The sequence below is a fragment of the Sebastes umbrosus genome, chromosome 10 (assembly GCF_015220745.1).
Source record: "Sebastes umbrosus isolate fSebUmb1 chromosome 10, fSebUmb1.pri, whole genome shotgun sequence".
In the NCBI taxonomy this organism is placed as follows: Eukaryota; Metazoa; Chordata; class Actinopteri; order Perciformes; family Sebastidae; genus Sebastes; species Sebastes umbrosus.
The window spans coordinates 10,397,746-10,425,516 of NC_051278.1; the positions used below are offsets into that span (position 1 = coordinate 10,397,746).

Sequence of the window (27,771 nt, forward strand, 5' to 3'; positions counted from 1 at the left end):
AGGTTTTATAGTTTCATATGATGCCAGTATCTTCACTCTAACTTTAAAACGGAGCCTGCTACAACCTAAAAATCACAAGTTGCGTTAATGCGTTAAAGAAATTAGTGGCTTTAAAACAAAGTTGTGTTAACGCGTTATCTTTGACAGCCCTAATATAAATAAATCTAAAATCTCTCTTTGAAAACACTCAAAGAGAACAGACGTTTATGCCGTCACTGACACACTGACAGCTGTTGTTGCCTGTTGAGCTTGAGCTTGCCGTGTTATGATTTGAGCATATTTTTTATGCTATATGCAGTACCTGTGAGGGTTTCTGGACAATATTTGTCATTGTTTTGTGTTGTTAATTGATTTCCAATAATAAATATATACATTAATTTGCATAAAGCAAGCATATTTGCCCACTCATGTTGATAAGAGTATTAAATACTTGACAAATCTCCCTTTAAGGTACATTTTGAACAGATAAAAAATGTGTGATTAATCATGGACAATCATGCATTAATCACGATTAAATATTTTAATCGATTGACAGCCCTAGTATGTACTGAATGCTGAGCTTTTGGTTTCAGTGATCCACCACCATTGTCTCTTGAACATTAACTGAAATCAAACACCCACACAGTCACCCTAAACTCCCTCCACACACACACCCTGACTCACTGCTAGAATACTACAAGGACTGCATTACAGCATGATAAAGAAAAAACAAACAAACTCAATATTATATCATGGGCCAGTGTGGATTACACTTAACAGTTTTATTTGGAATATTAAGACAATGAAGCATAAGCCAAGCACCAAGAGTGACAGCTACAAGTGTCGCATCATACGGCTCTTAAAAATGAACAGGTTATACTGGAAAACAACTGTTTTTTTTTCTCTCTTTGAATGGTGAAGCAGATACACAGAACAGACAGTGAAATGTGAACATGATTATGCCATTTACACGCTCCAAATCCTACCTGACAGCAGAAAGAAGAAGAAAAAAAAAAAGAAGAAGGAAGGAAAAGAAAAAGCAGAAGAAAATGGAACAGCGATATTCGTCTGACGACAGCTCGGTCAGCCTGTGGCGGTGGCTGGCTGAGGCCCGGAGACTTAAAGGGCTCTTGTGATTGGTCAGAACGAATAAGGCGGTCTGGGAACACGGCGGTGCTGCAGAGTGACAACCATTAGTTCCCATCATTGTCAAGTCCTGTTGCCTCGGCACCCACATCCACACAGCAACCAATGTGCACATACAGCATTAAAGTGACAGAGGATTGCAACCATTGTTACACTACACTCCATTGCATATTAGGGAGAATGAAAAATAATAATTCTTTCATACATCTTTTTTCTGTTTGCATATAGCACTTAACCCAGCTTTCTAAAATATATATGGGAAAAAATGTTTAAAATATCTTTTTTTTTTTTTTTTAGTTTGAGCTGAAACCATGAGTCGTACCGAGGTGGGGGCAGGGGGGTAGAAGTCCTTCATGCGGGGGTGTTGCTGTAGTTTAGTGGGACAGCTAGCGACACGACCAGCCAGACCAGACCCAGTGGTTTCTCGCCACAAACGAGGCTCTCATAGTGCAGCTAAATAGTGTCATACTAATGACAATATAAGGTCAAAATAGTTCAATTCACGGCATTTTGCTTTTTCTTTAAGAACATAGAATATACACGTAAACACCCATCTTTGCTCGCCCTCTTTTTTGGGGGTGTGCAGAAAGGTGGTGCTGGCTAAATGTGGTCCATGTTTACACATCCCTGGCGTAGGGTGGGGTGGTGTGGATGTGTGTCAATACCTGGGGTAGTGCGGGTGTCAGGAGATATAGCAAGTGTGTGCAAAATGTATGTGTTCCAGACAGTTAATGCACCACAGAATAAAAATTTCATCATCAGGCTCCTATTACATAACTCCATTCATCATACATACAATGTTTTTTTTTTTCTCTCCTAAAATCTACGGGTTATATGGCAAACATGTGCTACGGTTAAAGTCAGATATTTCCCATGGGGAAAACTGGGTTGAGAGGGACTCTCCTCGCAATGGGCCTGCCTGAGAATAAGAGGGTTGGTGGGACGGGGGGACGGGGGGGCAGAGAGGCGTCGTTCATAGGAGTCACTGTCATCACCCCTCACAGTCCACTCTGCATCCTCCTCCACTGGACCCCTCCGTGTGGCTCTGTCCATACACTAATATACTCCCACACGACACACACGCCATGCACCGAGTCTGCAGCATGGTGGAGAATACGACTCCATCGACACAGCTCACAATGCCTGAAGAATATAAGTGAAATATTTCAGGACCGCCGGCTTTTTTCTTAACACTCACACACAAGTCTCGCCATTTTGAGCTAAAACACAAACAGTGCCGTCCATAAATATTTGGACAGGGGGAAATGTTCAGTTTTGGCTCTGTAGTGCAGCATATTGGTAATGAAATGATGACTATTAGGTTAAACTCTCAGCTTTTAGTGTGTTCAAATCCATAGTGGATGTATAGAGTGGGAAATCATAGCTCTTTACCCACAAGTTTAGTCAAAGCAAGCAAACAATGATCCGAAAACATACAGAAAAGACCACCAATGAGGGCCAAAACAGCATGTTCTTGACCGGCCAAATCACCTGACCTCAGTCCAACTGACAATGTTTTACTTGCTTAAGTCAAGGCTGGCAAAAAATTACCAAAAAAAGCCAGAATAAAGACCCCGCAGAACTTAGACAAAGTGTCCGCTCATGTATGTGTGTAGAATTCAGCAGTGACTGATTGCAAAAGATATTCAACCACATACTAAACATAATGACTGAAAGGTACAGTGTGTAGGATTTGGTGGTATTTAGTGGTGTTGGTTGCAGATTGCAACCAACCTCTCCGCTCACTCCTCCTCTTTCCGAGACTGCGGTAACGTGAGCCGCCGTGTGCAAAACCGTGGAAATGCCGTTCGACTCGCTCAGAAGCCGTCCTTAAGCTAAGTTCACACTATTTGACTTTCAAAGCCGTAAGATCGCTGTACTGTTCACACTACACAACTTGCTGTCTTGTAATTGTGAGTCTTGAAGTCGTTTATTTACTTTATGACTGACGTGCGACAGGAGGTCACACTACAAGATCTTTCACAGGGAGGAATCCCTGATGGGTCTCCAAACTATACATTTTTTACTATTTATTCCTGCAACACATACAATAAGTTCCTATTGTTACAGGTGACCCCTCCTCCCCCACGTCTCCCCTGAACCCGTGTCTCGCGCTCTCATTGGCTGTGGCTCGTGGCCAGTCCCCATACAGGTTCAGATATTTAGCATGTTAGATATCTGGAGTGCGCCTGCAAGGCCATCGGCGAGCGTCTTTGAGCAGTTCACACACGACGCTCGAGCGCCGAGCCAACACCGATTTGCTCTGATCTGGGGCTTTTGTCGGGGAGCTCCAAAAACTGTCGGGGAGCAGAAAATCCGGGGTAAAGTTTAGTGTGAACTAGGCATTACCATAATAACGCTACTTGAGGAGCAATGGAAGTCAGATGGCAGCTGACGGTACCACGGTTTTGCACACTGCAGTTCATGTTACCACAATTTGGTGGACTTCAGATAACGTACAAACATGAAAGGCTCTCTCTAGAGCCAGTGTTTGGTTTGTCCATTCTGTGTTACTGTAGAAAAATGGAGGAGCAACATGGCGGACTCTGTGAAGAGGACCCGCTCCCTATGTAGATGTGAAGATCTCAGTCTAAGCAAATGAAAACACAACAATTCTTAGTTTCAGGTTATAATACACTAATGAACACATAGTTATGAATATTCAATTTCTGCTAATAGATGCCCCGAAATGTTACACACTGTTCCTTTAAGTTTGTTAAGTTACTAAAAGTTGGGGTCTTTGTACAAGAAGCGGTAAATTCATACTCAATATGGATGCAATTTTAAGCCTCAAATTGTCACTAAGCCCAACGGTCATTTCAAATCCCATATGCTGGAGTAAAGAGCCAACACAACGAAAAAAACGTGCCACTGTCCTAATACTTGCAGACTGCACTGTCGAACACAAATACACAATTAAAGTGCTATTTACTTCAACAAATCCCTCGCCCTCTCTGTGAGCAAAGCCGTTGCCACAACAGGAAGCCACGGCTCTCTGTGAGCCAGCTCCATCTCTCCTCCTCCTGGCTCCTCAACGTTAACTTCAGCCTAACAGGGCTGGATAGAGAGTAGAGAGGGTCGGACAAACGGGCCTTAGTTCACTCGGAACCACAGTCACCTCCACATCAGCACAGTGATGTTGGGGATGTGGCCAGATGGAGAGAGAGCAGTTGGATATAATAATAAAAAAAGGCCTCTCTCAGCCACACAGCAGCCATAAGGCAACACAGAGTGGCCCTTTTAGTACCCAGTAAATTTATATCCCAAAATGGTAAAATTAGCCTGTGATTAGTGCCTGCAAGTGGGGTGGGGCACTGTAAGGAGGTGTATGTTATTGCTGTGCAGTAGCATGATAGACAGGTGACAGTGAGCGAGATAGTACGATGTGTGTTTACAAATAGATATCTTCTATTTGACAGTGTGGATGCTAAAAAAAAAATCCTGAAACATGAAAGTGCACATACTCAAATGTCAACCTTATTCCCCTCCGCTTAACACTCACTCCTGCCACTCTTTAACACATAATAGGTGATTCACATGCGATATTCAAGCTTTCTGAGGACAAAGTGCAGGGCAGTGGAAAATGTTTGGGACTTTTATATGAAGAAATGTTCGGTAAAGTCAATTCACAATGCAATAGAGAAAGTAAAAATTTGTTAAGTGAGATATGAGAAATGTTAACGCTTATACCTACACCAATTATGTTTTACCACCTGCATAAAAAAATTCTTGTTTCCTGCCTGATAAACAAGTGAAAATAATGTGTGTGAGCTTGACGGGGCCAGGTTCTCCCCTATGAATATATTAAAGAAGAGCAGTCTAACATACGGTGGTATGGAACCAATTTTCACTGGTTTGTAAATCTGAAATATAATATATAGGGATGCACGGATTGTGAAATTCTGGGCCGATACCGATGTTTAAAATAACAATTTGGCCGATAGCCAATACTGTTGTTTTTTTAATCTATTCCTTTTTTGTGCATGGGAAACAAAGACATCTTAATTATAAAAGAAATAACTGAGCTGTTTTAAAGTCATTCAGCATTTCATTACACTGTCTTTGAATGAGCACAAAATCAATCACACAAATTTAATGAATGAAAAATATTATTTTTTTAAAATTTGTAATAACTAACAACATTTAGCCGGCGCAAAATTGATGCGACAACAGATAAACATCGGCCACTGCCATCGGCGAATGTCATCTTATTTACTGATAGGCCGATGGCATCAACAAGGCGAATATCGGCCAAACAAATCGGTGCATCCCTAATAATTTAGCGTTAATTCTGACACTGAGGATATTAATATGCTTTAGCCTACTACACATAGCTTTGGTCACAGGCTCAGATATTCAGGGGCAAATAAAAACACATTTGTTCATGATTCATCCTCACTTATGAGAACTACAATAACCTTTAACATAAGTGCGGGCTGATAACACACTCACACATTAAAATATGAACTAGTTTGAGAAGTTTAAGCATTCCAGTGAACGTGATCTCATGTGTTTCAGCTTTAATATTTTGAGTTTTACACATTTACCTGCTGGGTTTTTCGTCTACATATTTTGCAGTTTATTATATTTGTTAGAAAACATGCCATAAGGGAAGCGCTCTGCTTGTCTCCACCCATCTCATCCTCCCAAAGGCATGTGCACACTTGTTTTGTTAAAAAGTTCCAACTAATTTCATCTCATTTAAAAAGCCAGGTAATGCGTGTTATTATTACTAATAGTTATAATATACACTGTTGCTGATGAACTGATGGGTAACTTAGATTAAAACTCTTACTGTAAAGAGTTAACTTTATGCCCTCTATGTCAAGTTGCAGACTACACAAGTGAGGGCTGGACATTTTGCACTGAAATATGCTACAGTAGGGCTGGCATTGGACCCACTAAGAACCTAATACTACCATACAGGCCATAATGTGGCGAGAAACTAATGCATGCATTAGTGAGTGACAACAGATGTTACTAATGTACAACTTATCATTTCAATAATCGGTCATAGCTTAAACCAACATAGCACCACTGAAATTTTATCCGTTACAAAAACTTTAGCGTGCACCATAAGTAAGTGAGCTTATAGCTCATGCACCTTTTCATTATTATTCTCTTCAGTCTCATTTGATGGCATCCGAGTGTGGACTGTGTTGAAGCACCTCCTGTTAAGTTAACGGATTATGGAACGAGATAAATGGTTCTCTGAAAGGCACATAGGTTACACTTATTTTCTCTTCACTATGAGAACAAAACAGAAGTGACTAGGCGAGCCAGCAGTGTTTTTTGTCCCAGGTAACATAACTAAAATCATTCAGATTACATAACTAAAGCTCTCAAAGATATGCCAACCTCTCGAGAGTTGCCTGCACTCAATGCTATAACTATGACTATAAATGCAACCGGGCAACAAGGGGGTTTGTTGGGGTTGAGACTTTATAGAGAGGTGAAGTCCTGTCCTTTCCGGTGGAACACCATGGGATCTTATTTCTGACAAAAATATGCACGGCAGTCAACGATGAGGCAAATCATTTTTTGATCCCGTTTGAATTGCACCATGAAATCACAGTTTAAAATATAATTTTGCAAGTCAAGAAAGTCTCAGTTTGTTGTAAAACTGTTGAAGTGTCAGACTGTGAAAATACGCAATTAGAAAGACTACACACCCAAAACTCGCGCAAGTGACGTCTCTCTCTCTGAAGTTGTGTGTTTCCTACTGGGATGTACTCGCACCAGCAACGGGTCTCGTTCGTTCTTTCGCTTCCGTGCTGATAAAAAGACCAGGAGTCGCTGGATAAAACAATTCAGGTAAGATAATGTTACATTTGTGCGTGGAACACAGCTAAGTTAGCTAGCTAGCTAGTGTTGGTGACGTATATTGTGCGAAACAAGAGATGTAGTTCACTGAGCTGTTTCACACAAAACTAAATGATACTAAGACAAACTGAGACTTTCTTGTCAAACATGTGTGATTCATGGCGCAACCCAAATTGGATAAAAAAAAAAAATGTGTCTCTCTCCGTTGACTACCGTTCATATTTTTTCCAAAATAAGGTCCCATGTGGTCCACCAGAAGGGGCGGGACTTCACCTCTCTATGGTTATAAGTTGTTAGGTGGGGGACATCAACTCCCAAGAAAAGGCTACATCACCTCTTTCCTGTTGGTGACACATTGGTCTTCATAAAAACAGCTCAATACATTTTAACATGGTTTCATAAAAGAAATATAAATTAAGGAGGAAAAGGGTACTGCAATCTAATCGTGGGAGTTTATAATTTTAACAAGCAGATTATTGTTCAGTCTTTCTAGCATCATGAGCAGTAACTGTCCTCCCCATTTATGATCAAAGCCCATCCCCAAACAAGCCTCAATAGTACGAACAGATCATTTCACCGTCATGTTTAAAGGGACGCTGGCATTTCGAATTTTTATCTTTTGTCTTCACCTTCAGCTCGTCACACGTGCCCTCAATAGAGTGCTGCAAGAATGAGTCCTAAAACCCGGAAATGAGTTAGCATTTTAGCACTTCCGGTTCCCTTGCTTGGAAGTCAATGGGTTTTTTGAATGGGTTTTTAGTGTGATGCCTGAAATAAAGTCGGTGATCGAGAGATTTTAAAGTTTTATTTACGATATAAAAGACGTCAGTAAATATCCCACTCGAGAATTTTGAAGCCTTTACGTGTCTTAAAAAAGGTGGTTGCTAACAAGTGGCTAAGTGAGACTACTAAACGTCATCACGCCGACTCGTCCGCCTTTACAGCCTCGTTTGTACTCGCACTCATGCGACCATGGTGGTGTTCATTTATAGCCTAACGTTAGCTTTTTACTTCTGCCGATTGCATTCACACTTCAAAAATCATAAAAGTGGTGTTCATTTGTGAAGATTATCTTGCTGAACAAAACGTGTAAGTATCATAAATGTGTGTTTGCCACAGAGCATATTTTCTCAAAAAAAAACGGCTTTTTGTCGAGGGAACCGGGGCGATGCCAACTTCCTGGTTGGCTTACAAAAATACGTCATCCCTGGAGCACTCTATTCGTCTGAGAAGACTTGTTACCGTTCCTTACTGTAACCAAAGCTATCTGCACCGATGTTACAAACCGGGATACACAGGGGTCAAAGCTTTCTGTAGGCCAGATGCCACCAAAAGATACTAACTGAAGGAAGCGGGTGTAAAATTAAACACTATAAAGCCATAACACAATTTCCACAAAGACACAAGACTGCTCAAATGTTACCCTAGGGAGCTAAACTCCATACAGGATGAAATGAACGGTGTGCATATATGCACAATAGTGTCTGTGGCCAATGAAGACTGCTGTGACGACTGTAACAATGGCAAGAATTGTTAGGAGGGACAGATTGTAAGAAAATATTCTGTTTTGAAAGCAACGCCGCACAGTGGGAATAAAGTTGACAGCTCGCTCACTAAATAGGACACAGTATTCACCATTACTGCTGAAGGAGGAACCACTTTTTTTTTTTAAAAAGGACTAATCTATAGTCCTTAGAAAGCACTTCATTTCCCTGACGTGCCATCCTGAACTCTATGGACCCTCTCAGAATCTGTCCCTGGCTTAGCTGATGCTCATGCGTGCAAAGAGATGGCAAAGAATGTGCCTTTATGTAGCTCTATCCATGGGACAAGCTCTGACTGCAATATAACAAAAGCATCTCCAGATGCCCTCTCAACCCACACACACCTTAAAAACCCTCTTGGGAAGGTGCTCCACTAGGTGCTTTGACAAGCTAAGGAAGAAAAAAAAATAGAGAAAGCACAAAGTGAACTGTACAATGTAACCATGTGGGCCTAAATAGCAATTTGGGATGAATAAGGGAGTCATGCAGGCAGGTCTACAGGCAGGGTGATGTTGTGGGATCAGGCAGACATTTAGCACAAAGCAGGAGAGAAAAGACACTGATATTTGTGCCTTCCCTCCCTGTCAAAACAACCTGTTCAACACAAAAACATGTGCTTGCCAGACAGCGTTATACTGAATATAATCATATGTATTTTCTGTGATGTAAGTAAAACAAAGATTAGAATGAATCTTGTATAGCTTGTTACATTTAAACTCCATCCCTCACCAGAAAGAGAGCCATGTCAGTATAGCCTCTAATTGGCTAATGAGGATTTTTTAAAGTTCTGTAATCCTCCTGCAGTGTGTGTACAGGCAATGGAGAAGCCCACCCTATTTGACCTTGAGTGGCGGTTCCCTCTCCAGCCAGCGAACTCGTACTTTCTGTTTATAGTGATACTCCTTGAGGAAGTCCTGCAGGGCAGGGGGCAGCGGCAGAGAGCCTATACCATCGTAAGTGGTCCAGCGGCAGATGGCGGCTCGTGCCAGGTGCTGCAGGCCGAAGGGAAAGGTCCGATGGAGAGGCGCTGTAAGCAGCGGTTCAAAAAACATGCAGGCGCTGGGATCCTTGTAGTGCTCCAGCAGTCCTGTGACGGTGGAAGAGTGGAAAACACAAGGGTCGTGAGCGTCAAAGCTGAAGTTGTGGTTCCACTGCTCGATGCGGGCGTGCAGTGAGCGGTTGTAACGGCGGAAGCTAACGGAGAAGAGGTAGTCCTCCTGGGCGGAGTCACGCAGCAGGAAGGTGCCCTCTGGCCGTCCATCCAGCAGTGCCTCAGCTTCGTAGCGGTCCATCACGCCCCAGTAGCAGGGCAGAGCTGTGATCTGCAACAGGTCCGGCACCAGGCAGTGGATATAGTCTATCTGAGTGTGAACCTTCCAGGGCCCAGGCTGCTGTCTGCTCAGGTGGCCGTCCCCAGAGGCGTGCCTCTGCTTGGGCCTCCTGGCCTGCAGACAGAGGGTGGTCGAATCCTCCTCAGAGTCACAGTCCTGGGCTGACACTGCAGCCGCCAACACCGGCCCACAGGCCCCTGATGATCCAGCACTCGCAGAGCTGCCAGACCCTGAGGCCCGGCCTTCCCCGGAGGTCTCTCCTATGCCAGGAGCCATCTTTGGTCCCAGTTTGTAGAGAGAGGAGCCCGGCACTGAGGCCTCCAGGGTGTGGATCTGTGCATTAGGTGGTGGGTCCACACCTTCCTCGATGCTAAGTCTGCGGCGCTCACGCAGACGTTCCTCCTCGTCCTCGGGAGAGGGGTGGGCCGGGTCAAAGGCATCCAGCAGGGCGGTGGAGGAATGCGGGCTGACCGGTGCTGTGTGTTGCTTGATCAAGTGCCACTTGTGAGCGAGGTCGGAGCCTGGTGGGAAGGGGCAGGTCTCCAGCATGAGCTCTGTCAGGTGAATCTTACGTTTGGGGGTGATGGGGTTCTTAGATGAGCGGGAGCGTCTGCGAGCGGGCAGGGGTAAGCACAGCCCTACTGTATCACTTAGCCGCTGGCGCAAAGACCGGGCATTCAGACTGCGTGCTCCAGATACAGAGTCGCTCATCTCCTGGATGGAGCTGACTCCATAACGCCTGTCCCTGCGGTTCCCACTCCCCCGTAAGCGCCCAGACCGCCTGTCGGCCTCCAAAGAGCTCTGGGTTTTGGTGGAACATGAGTGTTTTTTCTTGCCCCCCCATGGAGCATGACGGGAATAGGAGTCTCTCCGGGCCATGGGAACACCCCCTGATCCCCCACGCACATCCTCAGTGTCCTTATCAATTGTAATCTCCACTATCTGAGGGATGTCCGACACACAGTTGTGATGGCGCCGTCCTGCTGTAACCATTGGCACTGGCAGGAGGCTCCGTGACGGGCTGGAGGCTCCTGATGCCTGAGACTCACCTGAGGTGCTTCCTTGGCCAAGATCCACCACACAGAGGACGGCATCGGCCTCCACCCTGCTTTCACTGAGTCCTGAACTGTTGTGAAAGAGTGTCTGGCATTTGCTCTTCAGGTTGCTCCACATGTTGCCCACTTTCTTCATCAAAAGGAGCCCCTGGGACCTGAAGAGGACAGGAGACAAAAATGATTAAGTCTCAGGTGGAGAAATCTCGCAAAACAGCGAAGGCGCCTGCATTTAACACCGAGGCACAAACTACATAAAGAATGTCCTACATTTAAATTCCCCAGACTACTGTGTATCTAGTAATTTGACATGGTGAGAGTATAACGGGGCCAAAGTGTCTGAGAGGTGGGTGAGCTTGAGTAGTTGGAACAGCAGAGTTAGGAGTTGCCAGGCAGACATGCAGGGACACAAGGCCACAGCTATAAATGAACCCAGGATCTGCTCACAGCTGATCTGCTGGTATGTACTGTATTACAGAGCCAGTCTAGACCTGACCAAAAACTTTCCTTGTAACAGCAGCAGATAGGGCAGATGCACATACACACTCATGTATGTCGTTGATTTATCACTCTGCTAGAATTTGACAAGGATTTGGAAGTAGTAGCACCAAATTGTGGTCGAAATGGTGCAAGTTTTACAGCGAGCAAAGTCACCTCAGGTGCCAAACGCAAAACACTGAAGGAATCCAAAATGCAGCATTTCTTTCCCTATTTCAGACACCGTTACTGGATTTATTATTAACACATGTTGGTGTCGCCGGTAAATCCAAATCACTGCAGCAAATACTTGAATAAATTTCCAATATGTAAGATATCCAAAAACAAATACTTTGCAAGTCTTCATACTCATGTTTTAGCTCTTTGTTCCTAAAAATTAATCATCTGCAGCGATTAAACGATTAGTTGTCAATAAGGCTGTCAAACTTAACAAGATAGTAACGCATTAACGCAAATTCGTTTTAACGCCACTAATTTCTTTAACACATTAACGCAATTGATCTTTCTGAGGTCATAGTCATTGGTACCAACCATGTCTGTTGTTGTCTGTTGGGCTTGAGTTTGCCATGTTATGATTTGGGCATATTTTTTATGTGAAATGCAGTACCTGTGAGGGTTTCTGGACAATATTTGTCATTGATTTGTGTTGTTAATTGATTTCCAATAATAAATATATACATACGATTGAATAAAGCAATCATATTTGCCCACTCCCATGTTGATAAGAGTGTTGTCAACTATTAAATTAACCAGAAACTATTTTGATAATCAATTAATCGGTTTGAGAATTTTTTAATAAAAAACTCGTAAAAGCCTAAAAGTCCAAATTCTCTGATTCCAGCTTCTTAAATGTGAATAGTTTCTGCTTTCTTTACTCCTCTATGACAGTAAACTGAATATCTTTGAGTTGTGGACAAAACAAGACATTTGAGGACGTCATCTTGGGCTTTGGGAAACAATAATCAATATTTTTCACCATTTTCTGACATTTTATAGACCAAACAACTAATCGATTAATCGAGAAAATAAACAGATTAATCGCAATGAAAACAATCGTTAGTTGCAGCCCTAATGCTAGCTAAACTAATGTGGTTAACATGGCATTTTGGCATGGCATAAGCATGTTAGCACTGTTGTTGTAAGCATTTAGCTCAAAGCACCACTGTGCCTAATTACAGCCTCAAAGAGCTGCTAGTGTGGCTTTAGACTTAGTCGTTATTAATCCCACTAAGACACAGGTTTTTGGAGTTTCATATACCAATCATAAACTTACATAAAGTCTTCGTTAACCAAACAACTTATCGATTATCGAGAAAATAATCGACAGATTAAACGACAAGGAAAATAATGGTTAGTTGCAGCCCTAATTACAACACAATTTGGACATTCATTACTTGAAGTAACTGATAACATTATCCATGAGAAAAAGCTGCAAGCAGCACATTATACAGTACTTATAAGAGCATGCACTCCGATTGTGGGAGTTCTTGTTGAAAATTTAAATCCCTAACCTTGTCAGCATTAATTGCATGTGCTATAAACTAAGCTAAAGGCACAAAACAAAGGACGTTGGACCCTCTGCAGCTGGTTTCCCTCCCACTTCTTTTCTTTTCCGTCTGCCTCTGGGCTAAAAGGAGCGATCCAACTACCAGGCATCATGTCGCCCTGCCCACAGAGTGAAGTTTGCCTCGTAACATTGATAAAGACATTATGGATTTGCACAGTCAGCTGTGACAGGCCAAGGGTAGTGTGAAGCACAGGAAACCAGACTGGTCTTTAGCACATGACTGATTAAGTTGATTTTCTGAGGGCAGTTCCAAGGCTATCACTAACAAACTCATGACATCAGTGTCATCCCCATTATCGACGTGCTTTGTACTCGCAAAATATGACGTCTCTCCGCTTGACAGTTAATCGATGTTTGCAATACATACGGCTACGCCTTTGTTGCTAAGAAAAAGTATTTCTTATTCACACAGTTGAGCTACATCACCAAATGTGACATGACTCATTCGCAGTGGTAGAATGTAACTAAGTGCATTTACTCAAGTACTGCACTTATGTACAATTTTGTTGTACTTTACTTTAGTATTTCCATTTTATGCTACTTTATACTTCTACTCCACTACATTTCAGAGGCAAATATTGTACTTTTTACTTCACTAAATTTATTTTAAAGCTTTAGTTACTTTGCAGATTCAGATTAATAATACAAAATGAAATCAACAAATAAATTATGATGCAATATCATAGATTACAATAAAACGTTATTGATTACCAGGGGGAAATTAACCAGTAGTATATAAAGTAATTAAAATCAGCTCCACCTTTACCGGCTGCAACATTAAAGTGATGAACACAATAATGCATCAATAATTATAATCCAATAATATAATATATATATTTTACTTGTAACAGAGTATTTTTACACTGTATTGCTGCTTTTAGTTAAATAAAATGTCTGAATACTTCTTCTAACACTGCTCAATCACTGTGGTTTATCTCATGTTCTGCACAATAAGCCTGTGTAAGTGTTGTGCTTATTGTCTAGCCTGTTGGACATCTTCCTTTAAGTCTCTCAAGGTGTAGTACCAGCACAAAAAATCCACAGCCACCGACTATACTCCCAATCTGATCACCTTAAGCTAACGAAGACACCGGGTGGATAGACAAATAAACTTGCTTTGAAATGATTGTTTCAAAACTGTGTTTAAAACTTGAGCTCCGCTATAAATAATGAAGCCAATGTCATAACTGCAACACACACAGAATACTCTTCAACAAGCTGTTAAGTGCTGCGAGCTGTGGCTAGGAGGTATTTTGCAACTAGGGCTGCACAATTAATCAATTTTATCAAAATCACAATATGGTGTACCGTAATCCGTAATCGCAGGAGGCACAATATTTGTTAAAGGTGAAATGTGTGTCAAAATACCATTTTAAATTAAATATTGTGGTGCTGCAGAGATGTCCTAACCTACATTTCATATTCTACAGACTTAAATAAAACATCTTTGTTTGGTACAGATCCCCTCAAAAATCACACCATAGTCATTTTAATAAAAAATGGGATAATTATGTAAAAGTGATTGTTCCCTCTAATATCGCAATTGCATTATCAGTCAAAATAATCGCAATTGATAATTTTTCAAACTCGTGCTGCATTTGATTACAAAATTATAAATTTTGATACTTATGAATTTGAGTTTCATCTCCTGCATGGAACTATGTCAGTATGTATGTATGTTTCCTTACATCTTAAATCTCCATGGAGTGTTGGTATTGCTGTTGCCATCGCTTATAGTGTCATAATGACAGTATGCTGAATCTCATCTCCAAGGTCTGCAACATTTGGCAAAAACGCACGTTTGCAATGACGGTGTGCTGTCGCAATTTATCAATCGTTGGTCATATTCGTAATCAATCATTAAAAGTTTATTAAGTACAAAAAGGGTTTTTGTTATTGAAGACTCAATTAAGATAATGACATGGGCTATTTTCTTGGCATGCACAAATAGATAATTGCATTTCTGATTTAAATACCAACAAATAAAACAATTGGTTGAACATAATGCTGTCAAGGTTTGCATGTGGTCTTACTAAATTCTACGGCTGTACAATTTTGAATAAAATATCTATTATTTTGACTGATATTGCAATATTAGAGGGAATGATAATTTTTACTTCATTATTCTCATTTTCATTGGAAAAACATTAAAATGATTATGGCGTGATTTTTGTGGGGATCTGAACCAAACAAAGATGTTTTATTAACTCTGTAGGATATGATGTGCAGGCCAGGACATCTCTGCAGCATGACAATATTTAATTTGAAATGGTATTTTGACACATTTCGCCTTTAACAAATACTGCGATTTGAAAATTACAGTAGGCCATATTGCGATTTCGATAAACTTTCAATTAATTGTGCAACCCTACTAAATTCAAAAATATTAGCAGTTTGCTTTTTTTTAATACAATTGATCTGTGCTGCATTGATGCATTTTAAGGACGATAGGCTTCAAATGCATTTAAGGGGAAAAAATAAAATGGTCGCATTGAAGTCCTGACAACAGGCTTTCTATGGGAGAATATTAAAGTTGTCAAATGTAAATCACTTTACACTATGACCCCTGCGTGATATAAAACTGTGGGATACTGAGCAATAGTAAAAGCAGCAGTCAGCATGGACAGGTTAGACAAAGCGCTGCAGGTAAGAGGAGCTGACACCAGTTTGGGTGAACTCAAACCTGCAACACGTCATCAAGGTAAGTAACACCTTTTATTATGCCATTCCCGTTGTATGGAAAACAACTGGCACTGTGCCCACAGCACGGGCTCTGATTATACTTCCTCACGTTATGGTCGGTATCCACAGTGTATGAAACTTCAGCTGTCCACAAAGTATGTCTTGCCAACTGAGTACATCTTGAATAAGCAAATGTTATTCAAAATGTAACTTAACTAGAGCTGCAACAATTAGTCAATTAATCAATCAAGACAATGAAAAGAAAATTAATTCTCCAGCTATTTTGACAATGGAAAAAAATGTAATTTGATACTTGATGTGATTTGATACTCTTTTTGGCCTTAAATTAGAGTACACTGAATATTATATTATTATACAACATTGCCTTTGTGCTGAAGGATTTTTTTGTTTTGTTTTCTGATTATAAATCAAACAATCGAAAAATAATCTGCAAATTAAACGATAATGAAACCCTATTTTTAACAGTGAATAATTACCATCACTAGTAAACTCCTTCAAGTTATAAATTATTTTAAGGGTTCAGTCCAAAAGTTCTTACTACAGCCACTAGACAATCTGGGTGATGATTTAAATTTCTTAAAATATATTCTTATAAGTAAGAGTCCAATAAGTCCAACACGCTTCTTAGTCATTGTTATTATAAGTGTGTACCAATACAATTTTATAAACCATCTAGCACAATTAAATCGGCTAAACTAAAACTAAAGAAGTGCATCTATACTACAATACCAATGGTGCATACTAACTGAAGTGTTACTCAAGTTATTTAAATATGATTTCAGTTTGGTGGCTCAATGGCATACTAATAGTCTTGACAATTCATTTTAAAATCCTCTAGGCTCAAACTGCCTAAATTAGACAGACTATCTAAGGTTTCATCAAAGGCTCAACATATACTTGAACTATTTGTCCAGCCAATTAGATTTTTTGAAAGAAAAACATGCAAACTGTCTCTCATTTGTCAAAGTTATTGTTGGAGCACAAAGTCTTACCGGCCGCTACCTAAATTTGCCCACATTTGATTCTGTAATTTTCGCTGCCAACATGAAAACACTGATTATGAACTAAAACTGCATGTTCACACCCTGCGGTCTGCCCTCCAAGATGAACTGGAATTGTGAGGCTCATATTATATCAGCTACATCTTGAGAGGCCGGATTTTCCATTCGGGTCGGTGTGTTTTATCCCTCAGCTTGCCAATCGCCTCAAAAATACAAACAATGAAAAGTTCCAGTGACCACGACACAAAGGGGCCAGGGTCTCTAAAACTTCAATTGTGCCCAAGTAGGATTAAATCACTCCTATAACTTTACTCTATGACTGTTGCCACAATTTAACAATAAACCTGTTATGTATAGGCAATGATGGAACAGGAAAAACATGCTAGCTATCATACCCCTATCCACCACATGCTGGATCACACTAGAATTACACACGTGTATTTGTTATACTGATTTAGCCATGTCCAATCTGACACATTTAGGCCCCTTTTAGGTCTACATGTAAACAGATTTTTATTTATTTTCCTCAACGTTTTGGCCTCTCGTCCACACTCAAACACAGTTTTGGGTCACAAAAACAGATATTTGATATTTTTGAAAACGTCTTTTAAGGTGCCGATTTTTAAAAAACTCCAGTTACGGTGTATCTGTGTGGACGTGTGAAACTGAGCGTTTGAGAAACGATGACATCCTCTCCTCATTTCGCTCATTGTTGCTTTGTGTAATGAGCATGCACCAGAAACAATAACAAAGATGGCGGACCACCAGCTTTTTGACGTTTTGTTAGCACTTCTCGGACTATTTTACATTTGAAAAATGTTACAGTCACAGGAGGCCAAAGCAGGAACACATTAAACGTTGAGGCCAAATGGTGATTGAATGTGCTTTTGGGCGATTGATGGCGAGGTTTGGAGCACTCGGAAGGGCGATCGACATAAACCTGAATGACCTCCTTTTCGCCATTTATGCATGTAAAGAGACAGTTGATGACAGTCATGCAGTTCAACCAGGAGTCCCAGTTCCCCCCCGAATAATAACGGTTATCGAACTGACTGTAATGAAACCAAAGGAAAGGAAGTGAGAAGGGTGGTAACAAAATTCATTGACCTTTAACTTATGAGCTTATGAGTGGTGACATTTAAATACTACGGCAAGCGTTTGGAGTCGTTTTTGTGTTCCAGTGTGGACGGAGATAATTTGTAAAACAAAGGTCGTGTGGACAGATTTTTTTTTATTTAAACGGAGGGGAAAATATCTGTTTTTAAAAAAAATCTGTATACATGTAGACAGGGCCTTAGATAGCTTCACTGTCAAATGATAATAAATGGCTAGGATTTAGAAGTTAACCTGACGAGACAGAATTCAAGGAGTTGTACCATGAATGACCACGGAGAACCAAAAACTCTGCCGGTGTGTTAGTTAGCTAATCTGTGTCCTCGTTAGCTTGGTCCCATTCTTATTTGACATCAAATAAACTCTTGGAGCTATCCAAAACAGACGACAATAGTAGTAAAGTAGTAATCAGATTTGTCACTACATGCTTGCATGTTCTATTTTTGGTGCTTTGCTGCAAAAGTTATAATGAAGTTAGTCTAATCATTTACGCAACATTATAACCCTTAAATTCAATTTTATGTCTACAGCAGGACACACCGCTAAGCAAGGCAAGGCAAGGCAAGGCAGCTTTATTTGTATAGCACATTTCAACAACAGGGCAATTCAAAGTGCTTTACAGAAACATTCAAGAACATTGCGACAAAATGCAAAAGAACATTAAGAAATAATTAAAACAGTTATAAAAACATAAAAACATTAAAACATTAAAGATTAGAAAATAAAAACAAGCTAAAAATAAAAGCTAGGATAGAAGCTAAAATTGCATAAAACTCAAAAGAGTAAAAGTTATAGTGCAGTGTCAGAATGAAAGGCACCCGCAAACAGGAAAGTTTTAAGCTTTGTTTTAAAAGAAGTGAGAGTTGGAGCGGTCCTGCAGGTTTCTGGGAGCTTGTTCCAGATATTTGGTGCATAAAAACTGAATGCTGCTTCTGCATGTTTAGTTCTGACTCTGGGGACACTAAGCAGACCTGATCCAGATGACCTGAGAGGTCTGGATGGTTCATAACACAGCAGAAGATCAGAAATGTATTTTGGCCCTAAACCATTTAGTGCTTTGTAAACCAGCAGCAGTATTTTGAAATCAATTCTCTGAGAGACAGGCAGCCAGTGTAGAGACTTCAGAACTGGACTGATGTGATCCACTTTCTTGGTCTTAGTGAGGACTCTAGCAGCAACGTTCTGAATCAGCTGCAGCTGTCTGATCGATTTTTTAGGAAGACCGGTAAAGACGCCGTTACAGTAGTCAAGTCGGCTGAAGATAAATGCATGTACTAGTTTTTCCAAATCCTGCTGAGACATCAGTCCTCTAATTCTTCTTATATTCTTCAGGTGATAGAAGGCTGTCTTTGTAATTGTCTTAATATGGCTGTTAAAGCTCAGGTCTGAGTCCATGACTACACCAAGGTTTCTGGCTTGGTCTGAGCTTTTTAACATCACAGATTGTAGGTGAGCACTAACCTTTAATCTTTCTTTTTTGGCTCCAAAAACTACAACCTCAGTTTTGTCTTTGTTCAGCTGAAGAAAATTCTGGCACATCCAATTATTGACTTGTTCAATGCACTCACTCAGTGCTTGTATTGGACTGTAGTCTCCTGGTGATAGAGTTATGTAAATTTGTGTGTCGTCTGCATAGTTATGGTAATTTATTTTGTTGTTCTCAAAAATCTGACCCAGTGGGAGCATGTAGATGTTAAACAAAAGAGGCCCCAAGATGGAGCCTTGGGGAACTCCGCATGTGATTTTGTTCAGCTCAGATTTGCAATTACCTATAGACACAAAGAAGTCCCTGTCTTTTAGGTAGGATTTAAACCAGCTGAGTGCTATGCCAGAAATACCCACCCAGTTTTCCAGTCGGTCTAGTAATATATTATGGTCAACCGTGTCGAATGCAGCACTGAGATCCAGTAAAACTAAAACCGTAGTTCTACCACTGTCTGTGTTCAATCGGATGTCATTGAAGACCTTAACAAGAGCAGTCTCAGTGCTGTGGTTTCGTCGAAAACCTGACTGGAAGACATCAAAAGAGTTGTTTAGTGCCAGAAAGCTATTTAATTTTTGAAAAACTGTTTTTTCAATTATTTTAGACAAGAATGGAAGATTTGATATCGGTCTGTAATTATTTACTATTGATGAGTCCAGATTGTTCTTTTTGAGGAGTGGTTTGATGACAGCAGTTTTCAGGGCCTGTGGGAACACTCCTGAAACAAGAGATGCATTAACAATCTGTAAAAGCTCTGAGACCATACAATCTGATACTTTTTTGAAAAGGCCTGTTGGCAGAATGTCAAGGCAGCATGAGGAGGATTTTAGATGTTGTATGATTTCCTCCAGGTATGTCTGATTTATTGGATAAAACTGTGTCATGGTATTTGCACCAGGTTTAAGTGGACGCAGGGGAAACAAACATCCTGTACCTGCTATGGAGGAAGTGACTGCTTGTCTGATTTTGTGAATTTTTTCTGTAAAAAAGGAAGCAAATTCATTGCAGGCCCTGGAGGATAAAAGTTCAGAGGCTACTGACACAGGAGGGTTTGTTAGCCTGTCGACAGTAGCAAACAGGGCACGTGCATTGTTATTGTTTTTGGTGATGATGTCAGAGAAGAAGGACCGCCTTGCATTTTTCAGTTCTGAATTATAAATGCAAAGTCTCTCTTTATAGATGTCATAATGAACTTGTAGATTTGTTTTCCGCCACTGGCGTTCAGCTTTTCGACACTCTCTTTTTTCATTTCTTACCAACATGGTATTTCTCCATGGAGATTTTTTCTTACCAGAGACAATCTTCACCGTGGTGGGTGCAATGGTATCAATAACATTTGTCATTTTAGAATTGAAATTATCTACAAGCTCATTGACAGAGGTCCAGGGGAGGGTGGGTGTGGAAGAGAAAGCCTGAACAAATTGATCACTGGTATTTTCAGTGATATACCTTTTTGTGATTACCTCTGTCTTATCATTCCTGTGCACAGGAAGAGTACTCTCAAAGAATACACATGAATGATCAGACAGAGCAACATCCATCACTACAACCTTGGAAATGTTCAGGCCCTTTGATATGATTAAGTCCAAAGTGTGTCCCCTATTGTGTGTGGGCTCTGTCACATGCTGACTCATTCCATAGTTATCAAGAACCTGACACAGTTCTTTGGCCCCTCTGTCCTGTTGGTTGTCAACATGGATGTTAAAATCACCAACAATGACTACACAGTCAAAGTCAACACAAATTACAGACAGCAGTTCAGTAAAATCATCAAAAAAGTTTGCACAGTATTTAGGTGGCCTGTAGATATTGAGAAACAAAGCTCGAGAAGAGGAGTTCAGCTGAAGAGCGACATATTCAAAAGAAGCAAAATGTCCATAAGATATCTGTTTGCATTGGAGAGAATCATTAAACAATATGGCAACTCCACCTCCTTTCTTATGCATTCTAGCTTCGCTCATAAAACTAAAGTTGGGAGGAGTTGACTCGATAAGAACAGCTGCACTGTTATTTTGGTCTAACCAAGTTTCAGTTAAAAACATAAAATCAAGCTTGTGCTCAATAATAAAATCATTGATTAAAAAACTTTTTCCTGCCAAAGACCTGACGTTTAACAGGGCTAGCTTTAATGTGCTAGAAGCATTATTATTATTTTTTGGGACATGGTTTGGCTGGCAAGGAATCAATGCTAAATTTGATAAATTAGCACAATCAGTAAAAATCTTCCTGTTTCTTTGCAGATTCACCATTCTTTTTCTACTACTTATTAGAACTGAGATAGAAGAAGCTCTCATCACACAGGGCCCCAGCTTTTCCTGGAAACAGTCACGTGTATCATTAGCCTTGAAGCCTGGACCCAGCACATATCAATCTGTGCTTGCAACATTTTGTAAAGGAACATCCTTATCAGGCTGCGGAGACAGAGGCTGATTCCATTGTGGAGGGGATGGAGGTGGTAGGTGTCGTGCTTGTGGAGATAGTGCCAAAGTTGTTCGAGGTCGACCTCGTGGGGGGATCATGGGAGAGAAAATGGGTGTAGGGCGGGGAGTAAGTTTAGTTCCAGCATTGACCAGCTCCTTCATGTGGTCAGTGAACTCCAAGAGGGGGGAGGAGGGAGAAAGGGTGATAAGCGAGGATGAGGACGCCTCCTCTTGTCTCTGCTGTATCCCAGGGCTGGCTTGTGGTGGGGGGTGAAATGATTCTCCTTGAGGTCCCCTGGCACATTGTGTTGTGTCTTCCTCCAGTGGTGATTCCTCTTGTCTCGCGTCCTTGGCAGAGGGAACAGATGAATGACGCAGTAAGTAGAATAGGTTGGAGTTGAACAATTTTACTCCTGACTTGTTTAGGCAGAGTCCATCTGCCTTGAAGAGATGTCTGCGGTCCCAAAAAAAGTTAAAATTGTCAATAAAATGCACTGAGTGGGATTTGCATGCTGTTGAAAGCCATGTGTTCAGTCCCAGCAACCTGCTGAATCTCTCGACTCCTCTTCTGATTGGCGGCAGGGGTCCACTGATAAACACCTGAGCATTCACAGAGCTGACCGTGTTTAGCAGACCAGTAAAGTCCCGTTTCAGCACTTCAGACTGTTGCTTCACAACATCATTCGACCCAATGTGCAATACCACATTTTTCACATTTGGGTGTGCAGTCACAATATCCAGGATTCTTTCTGCCAGATCAGAGACCATATCTTTGGGAAAACAGAGTACTTTGATGTCTTTACTCCACATGCTTTTCACATCTTTAACAGCAGCATCACCCACAATCAGAGTTTGAGTTTGAGGCCCAGTTGTTAGCTTTCCCTGTAGCCTTTTACCTTCAGAGTTGCTTTTGGTTCTTACCCTGCTGTGTGAAGAGTTGAGATTATCCAGGGCATCAGATCGAGATCCAGGGTCCTGCAACAGTGGAGCAAATCTGTTCTCCAGTTGCAAACTTCTTTGTTGGGGAGGTTTGTTACTCATCCTTCCTTTCACAGTTGTCCACGGTTGGACCTTACTTTGTACAGGGGTTGATGAGGCACTATGCTCGGATGCTAATGCAGGCCAGCCGGTCGCATCATATATCTGAGGGTGCTGGGTTCTGCCTGTAAGTTTTCCTCCCATTTCCCAGGGACATGATTTACGCTTTGGCTTTGCACCAAGAGCGTTCCAGGGAGGACTACTAGTCGATTTATTGCCCCCTTCTTGATTCTTGGTGGTCTTGTTGGTGCTAATTAGCTTTCTATTAGCCTGTTCCAGTTCACTGTTTTGAGTCAGTGGTAGAGTGGTTTCATTCCCACATAGTCCATTCACCTCCGCATTCACTTCGAGCCGGATAATCTTTGTTTCCAGCACTGCTATCTTCTGTAGAAGTTTGTAGTAGTCATCCGTGGAGAAGGGAGGCATCTTGCTGCTGATTAGCTTTAGCCAAGCACCTCGCTCCCGTTCACTATAGTACAGGCTTGTGCTGCTGATAGGCCACGCTCGCAAAGTAAAACAGTTTTTAAAATAGTGGTAGCCTTCAGTTTCTTTCATAAATTAAACTCCCAGTGATTTGTAAGTATCCAGGACCCGTTTTCCAAAAATTTAGTAGCGAAAGATAAGCATAGCAATGATAAAAAGAAAGCAAAGCGAAGAGCAACTCAGCGAAGCGTCTGCACAGGAGGAAGAGCAGGAAGTGTCTCATATTGCAGATTTTCGCCTAGAATGAACCCTGCTTAGCTAATTCAAGATTGATTATTTAAATCTATAGTCGTCCTATATAAATTTTCTACGACTGTTGCCATTGATAACAATGACCACACCAAAAGTGCAATCCAGTCCACAACCATTTAAAGCCGCCCTGAAACAGAACTAGGCTACTTTCTGCTCTCCGGCAGCCCAACACACCCATTCTCCTGGGATCAGACTGATCTAAGAGAGGGCTGTAGAGAAGACAAGATTACAAGGAGGACGCCTTCTCTGCTCAGACCAGACCAGAGTTAATGAGATATTTGCAGCGTTTTGCATTCTCAAAGATATGTGGGGATGGCAGAACGCCACAACGGGGTCTGTAAATGACTGATAAATCAGACTGATTATTCCTATCATTTGAATCTCAGCGAATATTAAAACTTTCATTAGACATGCTATGCAAGTTTTTTTTCCTCCACAGAATGTAGTTTTGGCTAAAGAAAGCCCCTTTAAAATAGAGGCACAGTAAAACATATTCCTGCAACTCAATATTGCATTGTTTTTCAGCAGTGCATTAACAACACAATACTATTTGTATAATAATTATTATGCCCTTTTGTTAGTTGTTTGCACTCAGTAATTTATTGAAGAAAATTCAAGTCAGACAGTAAACTAATTAACTCACATTAGTTTAGTACAATTAACTTGAAAAAACACACCTTAACTTGCATTTTAAGAGAATCTCTTAAGATTTAAAGTATATTACAATACCAAAACTGTCTTCTTTTCAATATGATCTTGTCATACACAGACTTTAGTTGTGGCTAAAGAAAGCCCCTTTAAAATAGAGGCACAGTAAAACATATTCCTGCAACTCAATATTTCATTGTTTTTCAGCAGTGCATTAACAACACTGTTTGTATAATAATTATTCTGCCCTTTTGTTAGTTGTTTGCACTCAGTAATTTATTAAAGAACATTCAAGTCAGACAGTAAACTAATTAACTCACATTATTTTAGTATACTTAACTTGAAAAAAACAGAACTTAACTCGCATTTTAAGACAAACTCTTTAGATTTAAAGTTAACTACATTACAATATGATGATGTGATCTTGTCAAACACACATTGACGTGGATAGTAAAGTTTTATTATGACGTTACTAACTACCTTTACAGATTTTAGATATGTTTTTCCCACTAACTTAATGTCAATAGAAGACACACACACAACTCTGGAGCTATATAACGTTATTATTATAGCTGGTATATAGAAGTGGTTGGAAGGCCTTTAGGTTGCAGGAGGCCCCACTTTTCCCCTGGTCCAAGGCCTATGAAAGGAGGTTGGATTACTGATCTTGGGATAAGAGGTATATAACGCATGCGCAGTCTAAATGAAGCTGCGGTCGTTGCGTTGCGATTGGCTCAATTTCCGACCAGCTTCTACTGCGCATGTGCAATTCCCCCCTCTAGAAATGACGCGTGTCTCAGCCTCCTTCTATAAGCCTTGCCCTGGTCCCAGCCAAGTTAGCCGCTAACAGGCTAACCATCTACACAGCACAGTACCGCTAAATGTAGATAGCTGGATACAGCCGTTAGGATATACAGCCGTTAGGATATACAGCCGTTAGGATATACAGCCGTTAGGATATACAGCCGTTAGGATATACAGCCGTTAGGATATACAGCCGTTAGGATATACAGCCGTTAGGATAACGTTAGCTAGATACAGCCGTTAGGATACATACAGCCGTGAGGATACAGCCGTTAGGATAACGTTAGCTAGATACAGCCGTTAGGATACATACAGCCGTTAGGATAACGTTAGCTTGGCTCATATTGGTGATTTCAGTTAAATGTGTAATATTTAAATCAGAAATAAAATCCCCCTTCTGTTGGTTGGCAACATATATAAGCTAATCTTTACGCTAAATTCAAGACTGCTTCGCTAACTTGCGGTTCCAAGGCTTTACGAGCTGTCAAAAAAAATGCTAACTGTTAGCATTCAAAAAATGCTAACTGTTAGCATTTCCCTAGAATGGGAGTTTCATAGCCAGTTAGCGGGGGTTAGCATGTTGCTAACACAGCCAGCTAGCTTTGGCTAACACGGCCAGCTAGCGGGGGTTAGCATGTTAGCTGTTGGCTAACACGGCCAGCTAGTGGGGGTTAGCATGTTAGCTGTTGGCTAACACAGCCAGCTAACGGGGGTTAGCATGTTAGCTGTTGGCTAACACAGCTAGCCAGCTAGCTAGCGGGGTTAGCTTAGCATGTTAGCTTTTTGGGAAGAAAAAAAAAAAGCGACCCAAAAATGTCCCCTTATAAATGAAGTTGTAGATTAAAAGATGGAGTTGTAGACCAAACGTGACCTGCTGTACAGAGTGGTGGTGTTGTTAGTGGAGGTGATCTCGTATATCTCACCCTGCAGCCTGGTGGTGAAGCTCTACTCAACAGCTCTCTTTGTCTGCAGAAACAGTCTCTGAAGAGTCAGGCAGACATCATCCAGCCTCGGGTCCACGGTGTCGGAGCGGAGCACGGAGAGAACCCGGATACCTGATGGTTTCATCCCGATGATTGTAACATTTAATACTAATCAAACGTGTTTTTAAAAAGGTTAGTTGTTCTTTAAGTCTTCATCATGGTGGGGGTCTTTCTGCTGCTGCTCCGAGCAGCCAATATGACGGCGGTCTCAGGCAGACAGCGAGCCGGAGAGAGGCGGACGGTGTTTCACTGTGAGGGCTGACGGAGCCGACTGACAGCGGCTCGATCCAATGGAGGACCGGGAAGACCGGGAGGAGGACCGGGGAGAGGACGGACGTTTCCGACGGAGACGGAGCACCACGCGGATAGAGAATACCCCCCTCTAGCTGGATCCAGCGTGATGGGCGTCTCTGGTCACCAATGAGAGAGAGAGCAGGATGATGATGAGGAGGAGGCTCTCCACTGGCAGCTCTACTTGGAAACGTGGAGAGGTGAAGTGATGCTGGTGGTGTTACACAGCCAGGCCGGACCAATGATGTCATCCAGGTTAAGAGAACCAGGATCATGGGCTCTGCATTGGTCCCTTGTCAGTGTCACTCACCCCCCTGACCCAATTTAATCTAGTAAAGTTTGTTTTTTATTTAAAGCTGCAGTGGGTAGAAATGGAATAAATATGATTAAAGTTATTTTTTTTATAAAACAGTCAGTATATATCCTGACAGTAGTGCATGAGACATATAATCTGAAAACAATCATGTGCCTCGGTGTCCTCCGGTAGGTGTCGGTGTCTTCCGGTCGGTGTCCTCTCCTCCGGTCGGTGTCCTCCGGTCGGTGTCGGTGTCCTCTCCTCCGGTCGGTGTCCTCCGGTCGGTGTCGGTGTCCTCTCCTCCGGTCGGTGTCCTCCGGTCGGTGTCGGTGTCTTCTCCACCGGTCGTTGTCGGTGTCCTCTCCACCGGTCGGTGTCCTGTGTCCTCCGGTCGGTGTCCTCTGGAGCTCCTAATGGCATTTGCAGGATTTCACAGACCAGAGGAAAACAACCAATCAGAGCCGAGCTGGAGTCTCTGAGCAGCTGTCAATCACTCGCAAACTCTGATCAAACAGGTCAAACTAGGCAGCGCGGATCAAATTTGAATCATTATTCTGTTACTGTAATGCCTATTTCTCTCCTTTAAATGTTTTCAGAAACATCTTGAAACCTTAAAGGGGACTGTTTGTAACTTCTTGCACATATAAATCTACCGGGTCGGTATCCCATGCGCACTCGCATGTGGCTACGCTGTTCAGACTCAGACTCTAACACAAACTGCAAAGAAGCACCAAAACCACAACGTTCTATCTAGTGAAGCCCGTCTTGCAAAACAGTCGCGGTTGGAGGACGCGGGGGAGACCGTAGCTTTGGTCTCCAGGGCCGGAGTCTCTACTGTACTCTGCTCCTCTGCCTGCCTGCCTGCTTGCCTTCACTCACACACCGCGCTCGTTCTCGCTATTTCGCTACACCTCACGTGCATGCGCGCACACTACACACTGCAGCAGATTTAGTAGCTCTGAGAATATCTAGTGAATGTACAGTGGACGTTTGTGCAGAAATAACTGCTGCAGCTCCTCCAGACCAACAGAGGTTTCCCGTGTCTTGTGAAGTGACGGGGCTCCGCAGCGAGAAACGTTATCGTCTCCGACCAAAACTCCGGTGTCTCCCCTGTTCCCTACGGCCGCGGTCGGGAGGCTGAAGCACGAAAAGTCAACACTAGGATCAGCACTGATTCATGGAGAGACCTCCGTCTGGTCAGCTAACATTACTGCCAAGTAGGTGAAATATAGAGTGATATTGTGGTTTTAGGTGACGTGTGTCGCCTCGCTGTTTTGATCGATGCTCGTTCATGTCTATTTAGAGCGAGCACAAGCG

At 41.8% G+C, this 27,771-nt stretch overlaps 1 protein-coding gene across 4 annotated transcripts; it reads right to left on the minus strand.

Annotated features, from left to right (window-relative positions):
* Positions 1-724: 724 nt before the first annotated feature.
* On the minus strand, positions 725-26,524 carry socs5b (suppressor of cytokine signaling 5b). Of its 4 annotated transcripts, none has more exons than XR_005208367.1 (4): positions 25,809-26,524; positions 9,325-11,033; positions 4,058-4,182; positions 725-2,268 (listed from the first exon to the last, which is right to left on the minus strand). XR_005208367.1 is itself a non-coding variant. In XM_037781372.1 (3 exons), exon 2 carries the CDS (start codon positions 11,012-11,014, stop codon positions 9,326-9,328), a length of 1,689 nt encoding a protein of 562 aa, XP_037637300.1. In that variant the 5' UTR covers positions 11,015-11,033; positions 25,809-26,524; the 3' UTR covers positions 725-2,268; position 9,325. The 4 variants fall into 4 exon arrangements, 1 of the variants encoding a protein (XP_037637300.1); XR_005208365.1 differs by having other exon boundaries at positions 9,222-11,033; XR_005208366.1 differs by lacking the exon at positions 4,058-4,182 and having other exon boundaries at positions 9,222-11,033.
* Positions 26,525-27,771: the final 1,247 nt, after the last annotated feature.

Coding starts and splice junctions, on each gene's coding strand:
- socs5b (XM_037781372.1), bottom strand. CDS start 11,014: ATGAAGAAAGTGGGCAACATGTGGAGCAACCTGAAGAGCAAATGCCAG.